This window comes from Pezoporus flaviventris, unplaced genomic scaffold, assembly GCF_033815535.1.
Source record: "Pezoporus flaviventris isolate CSIRO_AGI_PZ_B2104156 unplaced genomic scaffold, CSIRO_AGI_Pfla_v1 ptg000025l, whole genome shotgun sequence".
Lineage (NCBI taxonomy): Eukaryota > Metazoa > Chordata > Aves > Psittaciformes > Psittacidae > Pezoporus > Pezoporus flaviventris.
Window position 1 is genome coordinate 7192189 of NW_026892573.1, and position 7795 is coordinate 7199983.

The 7795-nt window shown below is 41.3% G+C and overlaps 1 protein-coding gene across 3 annotated transcripts in view; it reads left to right on the forward strand.

The window, feature by feature from the left end:
- RB1 (RB transcriptional corepressor 1) overlaps nt 1–4619 on the forward strand; it is a 73426-nt gene extending 68807 nt beyond the window's left edge. For all 3 annotated transcript variants that reach the window (XM_061457373.1, XM_061457375.1, XM_061457374.1), the window contains 3 exons: nt 264–406; nt 1412–1461; nt 2718–4619. In XM_061457373.1, coding sequence (XP_061313357.1) covers nt 264–406; nt 1412–1461; nt 2718–2791 — 267 coding nt within the window. In that variant the 3' untranslated portion in view covers nt 2792–4619. The remainder of the gene's footprint in view (nt 1–263; nt 407–1411; nt 1462–2717) is intronic.
- The last annotated feature ends 3176 nt before the right edge of the window (nt 4620–7795 follow it).

Here is a 7795-nt window from a genome sequence, read left to right on the forward strand (position 1 = left end):
AGTGTCTGTAAGTTAATGTAATGTCTTAGGGAACCTGAAAGCACAAAGATCATGGGGGTGTTCTGTTAACTCCTTTCAAAAATCCAGTTTCCAATGCTTCACTTTGAATTTGCATTTTACTTTAGTTGCTCTAAAGAAGACAGAGTTCTTAAACTGCAGAGTTGTAGAACTCCTACTTTGTCTTAGTGGATAATCTGGAAAGTTTGAGTAGTTTCAGGATTTATTGGCATTTCCCCGCCCCCTTTTTTTTTTTGTCACTTCAGACTTCTGAAAAATTTCAAAAAATAAACCAGATGGTGGGCAACAGTGACTACCACCTGAAGCGCAGTGCAGAAGTAAGCACTGCTCCTAAGCCACTGAAGAGGCTGCGCTTTGATATAGAAGGGCAAGACGAAGCAGATGGAAGGTGAGAGATTGTTCTTGGCTTTTCAGTATCTTATGTGTATTTGATTCTCGGGCCCTCAATCCTAACTCCTTCCTGACATCCTGACTTCTGTTAATTTGTGAACTTCAGTAAGTGAATGAGAGATGTAGCTTTGTACTTCTCAATTAGTCACTTTGATGTCAGAAGCAAGGATTTATGCAGTGCCTGCACATCCAGCATCCCAGTGTTACAGCTGGGTGCTAAACCATGATGTTTAGTCATTTTTTTAAAAAACAAATCCCCTCTACTCTGCTCTCGTGAGACCTCACCTGGAGTATTGTGTGCAGTTCTGGTGTCCTCGACATAAGAAGGACATGGAACTGTTGGAACAAGTCCAGAGGAGGGCCACGAGGATGATCAGGGGACTGGAGCACCTTCTGTACGAAGACAGGCTGAGAAAGTTGGAGCTGTTCAGCCTGGAGAAGAGAAGGCTGCGTGGAGACCTCAGAGCAGCCTTCCAGTATCTGAAGGGGGCCTGTAGGGATGCTGGGGAGGGACTCTTCATTAGGGACTGTAGTGACAGGACAAGGGGTAATGGGTTAAAACTTAAACAGGAGAAGTTTAGATTTGCGATAAGGAAGAAGTTCTTTACTGTGAGGGTGGTGAGGCACTGGAATGGGTTGCCCAGGGAAGCTGTGAATGTTCCATCCTTGGCGGTGTTCACGGCCAGGTTGGACAGAGCCTTGGGTGACATGGATTAGTGTGAGGTGTCCCTGCCCATGGCAGGGGGGTTGGAACTAAATGATCTTGAGGTCCTTTCCAACCCTAACTATTCTGTGACTCTATGATTCTATGATTTTTTAGGCAGAGGAGATCAGGGAGCTCTTGAGTTTAGTGTAAGCAAGAATAAGAGTTTGCATCTTTGTAAGAGAAGGCAATAGCACTGAAATGAACTAACCTTGATTTAGTTACCTTATGAAGATAAAAAGTTGGGTTTTTTTTTTTTTTTTTTTCAACTTCCACTTGATACATGCTTTCTGTCTGCAGCAAACACCTGCCACAGGAGTCCAAGTTCCAACAGAAGCTTGCAGAAATGAGTGAGTGTGACTTTTTTTCATTAACTGCTCATCAGTGAGTCCCTTGGATAAATCAGTTTGTGCCCACTCAGATAAAGACACTGCTTTCATAAAGACACTGATGTCATCTTGATAATTTGTTTAGTTATTTGTACTTGCTTCATTTAATCTTGAGAATGCAGATTATAAAATGGAAATCCTTAAAAGCCTCGAGGATGTTAAATGGCACAGCAGCATAGAAAATGCCATATTACATGGGAATAAGACACATTCTCCCTGAACACTCGAATTTTTGAACTATGGGATTGAACTCTTGCCAAGGCTTTCCCATTTTATGAAATGATAGACCCTTAGCTTAGAGCTTGCAGGTAGAAAGAAATCAGTAGTAACTGCAGCAGTGTTTAGTTGACCAGACCACCAAAAATGCAGTTATAGTAAAGGAAAATTATATAGACAGGGAGATTGTAATTTTATATGTTGCTTTGCTGTCCTTTATGCTAAAATACTCAAGACTGCTTTTTCTTTTACTGTGGGTCAGCATTTCTGTTTGATTTTTATGGGGTCACTCCTCTGTTTTTCAAATGAAACTCAAATCTAGCTCATGAAAAGCAAAATGGCCCCATCCCTGCATCTAAGCTGTATTTTCCACTCCCAAGAAGGAACGCACTTGGTCTGACCTCGCATTCTTACTCTCTCGTGGAATCTGAGCTCTGTAGCTGAGCAGATTTGCCCATCAGATATTCTTACCTAGCAAGTGTCTGCTCATCAAGCTGGGTATGTGCATGGATTCAGGCACCTCTGGTTTATTTTAGGGCAGGGGAAATGTTTGTGTCCACTTGTGGCAGAGGTAAAGAAGGAATGTTCTGTCTCGTGTCCAGTTGATGGTTAATGTGCATTACTGAGGGGGGAAAAAGGGCATTTCCCGGGCAGGCTGGCTCTGGGATGTGGGCACTGCTTGGCCCAGAGCATCTGCCTGGCAACAGGACAAGATCCCTACACGATGCAGTCTGTCTCCTACCTGGAGGATGGAAGCAGACAAAGGGAGGGCGCGGAAGCAATGTGAACTTGAATGAAAAGGTGGAATGAATTTAAGATGTGTGAGATTGAGCAAGAACTCAGAAGCATGTGTTTATTTTCAAATGAGGGACTTGTTTTATTTAGAACAGTGTACTTCTGTTCCTTGTTTCATTACAGATTTTTGCAGTAAATAATCACATCCAAAGTATTTCTGAAGAAAGTATTTAATCTTTTGTTTGCTTTGGTTTGGCTTTTTTTAGCATCTACTCGAACAAGAATGCAAAAGCAGAAACTGAATGATGGAAATGATACCTCAGCAAGTGAAGAAAAGTGAGATTCTTCTCAGGACCAGGGGCTGCACTGCAGGCCCTCTTAGATGGCTTCTGTTTTACAGCCTTCATTAATTAAGTTGCTTTTTTAGTTGCTTTTTATTTCTAAGTGCTAGTTGAAAGCATTTGGACTTATTAAATTTTTATATGTTTTTCATGATACTTTTGGCCTTATGATGTAGCATATATACAACGTATGCCTCTGAATTTAATTTATATATTTTTGTGAGGGTTTTACAAACGAACTTTGGAAGGTGTCTTAGTTTTCCTATTGCAACATTACTGATTTAAGCCAATTCAGTCCACTTGGACTAAATTTCTCTGTCTAAAGACAAGATGTTAGCTAGAATGATTTGAAATGCACTATTTTTTTTTCTTAGGTTTCATTTTTATATCCTCATTACTTGCAAATTTTGAACGTGAGGGGCGAGATACTGCAAAGATTTCTGTCTCTGTATATAATGAGCGCATCAGATTCCCATTAACTTAAACTGCACAGCAGTCACGAGACCTTGCAGAGTTGGGGCCTCACATCAAGACGTACAACCTGAATGCAGAGTGAACTCATTATGTAGCTGTACTACTGAAACCAGTACTTAGTATTTGTGTGATTTCAGAGGGCAGTTATGCTGTCCATCAGTTTGAATTTCATGGAATATGGATCCCACAGAGAATATTCCAAGAAGCTGAAGCTTCTTCCCGTACACAGAGTACTTAATGTGCACTTTTTTCTCTTGGAAAAATCTCAAAGTATTGAGATTCCCACCTGGTACATGAGGCTTCAAAATTCTAATGATGTAGAATTTTCTTGATTTCTTCAGATTTTCACCTACCCATCACCAAGCTGAACAAGCTTAAGAAACAGGCACCAAACCTTCTTCCTGTAGCTGAAAGCTGAGTGTCTCCAAGTGGGGTTCCAGGTAAGAGTAGCCTGGTCTCTAAAAGCACAGGGTATCCTCTCTCATCAGCCTTGCTGCAGCATCTGCAGAAAAGCCAAACTCGATGAACCCATGCTGAGAAAAACAGTCTGCCTTGTTCTACTGAAAAGGCAGAGTTTAACGGGCAAGTTCTTGTTGGAACTAGCAAAAAATCCCCAAAACAACCCCAAACCTTTTTTCATCTGAAGTATTTGTAAGTTACTGATTCAGATACTGGAATTTTTCTTGCAATGACAAAATGTTTGCAAAATAGGTAAGGGAAGCACATATTTGACTTCCAGTGGATTAAAATATGAATAAATAAATGAAGTTTTGCTTCAGAATTACCCATTTTTATGAAATTTAGCTTTTGCAGCTACTTAAATTACAAGAGCTATAGCAGAAGCATATGCTGTTCATTACACACACATTTTAAACCAGCATCTTCTCCGGCTAGCTTATTTAGAGGTTGTTTAGCTGATCCTAGAATAGTTACAGCAGCACATTGGAAAGATCAGTTCTTTTATTGAATGGAAGCTAATCCTAGAGCTACTAACAATTCTACCAGCAGCACACTGATTTGTCAGTGAACTTTAAAATAGAACTAAGTTCTTTTTTTTAGTCTCAATACGGCTTCAACTTCCTTTCTGAAAGATGTAACAGTGTTAAGAGTACCTTATGTTTATTTTCTCACTTTTTGCAGTTTTACAGAATATGTGTTAACATTGTGGTACACTGACCATAAGCTACAGCAGCTGAAGTCCTCCCACGATCCTTTGGCTGTATTATTTTTTTACTGTGACAATGCATTTTTTTGTTCAAACAGACAGGACGCTTTGCATCAAATGTAAGAGAATATTTTATACAACTAATCAGTTTCTCTCCTTTCAAGATAAATAAAATAGCTTTTAAAGGATTTATGGTTTGCAATTTCCTTTCATTTAGGTGAGAAGGTGACTTCATGTGGTAATAAAGTATGGTAATGGTGTGGGCCTACAAGAAGGCTGGAGAGGGGCTTTTTACAAGGGCGTGTAGGCATAGGCCAGGTTGGATGGGGCTTTGAGCAACCTGGTCTACTGGAAGGTGTCCCTGCCCATGGCAGGAGGGTTGGAACTAGGTGATCATTAATGTCCCTTCCAACCCAAACCATTCTGTGATTGTGTGATACTGTGTTGTCCTCCTGCATCACACTTGACCATGATTCTGCAGTTGGTACAAGCAGGGGTCACTCCATCTCCAGTGACTGATTCTGTCTTGTTGCAGACATCCAAATACTTACACTGTTGGGCTTGTAGTTACCTTCAGAAGTTTCTGAAGATATTCTGGAAATCTTGTTCTCCAGGCCTTTTGTTCTAGGGTCACTGTTGGTAATGCTTTGGACAGACACAGGCCAGCATTGTGTTCTGTGTCACCCTTGCTGAGGTGCCTGAGGCAGTCCTTCAAAGAAGCTGGAATCCCATCATTTCACCACCTTGCTTTTCATAATTCATTCTTTCACTCAGACTGCTGGAAATAGGCCAGGATGTCAAAACTCCAGCATAAGCCACACTGCCCTTCTGGGCTGGATGTCTAGCCGTGGGCATGTCAGTCCTGCAAGCTCCCTGGGTTGCCTTATTGGAGTCCATAGGTGCCTGTGACTCATGGCTCTACTGAGCCTGCAGTGCTATTTATAGCATCAGTGCTCAGGATACTGTGTGGAGTACAAAGTGCACAGGCTCATGGGCCAGTCCCTGCCCCCTTCTACGAACACATTTTCAGAGTCTTATTTTTAAGCAGATAAATCTCCAAATAAATGTGTATGGAAACTATCATATTTGGAAATAGTACAGTGTTGGAGAGTGCCTTTCTTATAGCAAGACCTTCTATTCAAAATGGCCTACAATACTGAAATGTGACTTCGGGGAAAAAAAGAAAATGAGCATTCAGAGCAGAGGAACTGGATAGAAAATGTGACAGGCAATTTAGGTAGCGGTAAGGCAATGGTGAGGATTGCATTGCTGGTCAAACTCTTCCTCTGTTTGCTGTGGAGGAACATGTATTTGTGGAGATCGGTCTCTACCTGAGCGCCCTGTATGTAAAATGTGTGAGATGAATTGGCTTTGCCAGTGTAGCCACCTCAAGTGGGATGAGCTGACTCTGAGCCTCCTCAATTGCCATTATAGACCTTGATCTCCTCCTGCCATCCCCCATTTCCAAATGCTGTTTGTTTTTACGTGTCACAGGAACTTATTTCTCTGCATTTGACTTGCAGGTGAAGAATTTTGTGATCACTCAGCGCTAGTCCAGAGAGGCTGTCATAAATAGCAAGTTCCTCACAGACACTGGAACAGAAATAGGCAGTGTATAAACTGTGTGTTTTGAAGTACAGGAGTGGCTGCAGAAGATACCTATGTCAGATGTGAAACAGCTCTGGGATACTGGTGCAAAGTACAAGTTGAAATACTTTAAGGTGTAACAGATAAGCTGGTCATAATGTACCTTTGCTTCAGAAACAGTTATTGGTGTTTTGAAGACAGTTTTATTACTCACTAAGTCACCAGGCCATTAATTGCTTTGAAAGGTAGAAACACAGTTATGCAAGTACTCCAGCTTTTTCTTGCAGGACCCAGTTTTCTTTCTGCTTCAGATGCTTTATCTGGTGGCAGTTATTTCTAGAGGAACACAATTATATTATCTCTGGTTTGTTTCTTTTTCTCCCTACTACTCCATGATCAGCTCATTTTACACATGTCAGGCTCGCACTCATAGTTTAAGTATTATGGCATTTTTATTAATGGTCTATTAAAATCAGGCAAGTTTATAGAGAAACAAGAAATCAAAACATATTTCTGCATCATTAGGTGGCAGCCAATGAATCCTGTCTCTGTGGGGTAAAGAAATGCTTTGGAAAGCCCATGGCAATTGTTTAGCTCATGTAAACCCAGCAGTTCACACAACTACTGGGCACTGTAACAGAACTCTACTGGAGGGTACTGGTTGTGATGCAGTGCTGACTCTTGGCTTCAGTGACTCAAGAGAACCATTAAATGACCCTATCACTGCCTGTAACTTCTTTTTGTTTCAAATTCCATTTGATTCAGGAAGTTATCCACCTGGTTCCGTTTCCGCAAAGTGGAACATCCCTCTTTAAACCTCGGGTACAATTTTTGGCTGTGGTGTCCTAAACCAGAACAATACTTGCATATTTAAACAACTCATTACATATTTAACCTGCAAGATACACAAACATGAGTCTGTGGCAGACCGTCTCACAATGGTAAAACGCATCCCTAATTTCTCCTACAAGGACCCATGATTTGGTTCTAAGCACGTTTGTATGCACACATCCACATTTAACCACCTAAGCCAGGGTGTTCTTTTAAATATTGACCTTTAAGTGCCAAGGAAAGTGCATGCAATGAAAGTTTAAAAAAATTAATAAATCAGTGTCCCTATCAATGTAATGCTGTCACACCCAGGTCAGATGATACACACTGCATGAATAAAAGCCAACACTGACCCACTGCATCTTAAGAATCATCCTCAATCAGTCCAGAGATACTTGTTCTCAAAGTTACAGCCTTTGTCAATTACTCTGAAACTGCAGTGAGGTTTTAATGTGTACAAGTAGGTTGGAAATTATGAGCAGGAAGGAAATATATTGAAAAAAAAAACCCAGTGGCACTGTTGGCTATATTAAGCCAAAAATGCCTTGCTAAGAAAGCATGCAATTTGCAGTACAGTTGTGGTTGAACTACTGGTTTTGAAGTTGAGCCAGCTTGAGAGAGTGGCCTTGCTTCCCTCTGCTGTCACTCCATGGAACGGTGCCTCTATGAAACTACTGAGCAGAGAATGTTTTTAATCAGACCTCAGGTTAAAAACAACCATTTCACAGTTACAGGTTTGGTTCTTTAAGTAAGAGAGACCTTTTGTAGTCCATATATTGGGAAGGCCAGAGTGATGGCAAGGGGAATGGGTGCCCAGCTGGTTCTGTTTCCTGGTGAGGTTGGCTGCATACCAGTGCAATGCCAGTACAAGCTGGTAGCTGGCCACCTTCTTTCTGCGTTGCTGCTATAGCTACGAAAATGCTGGCAGGTGAACCTGGCAGTTCTT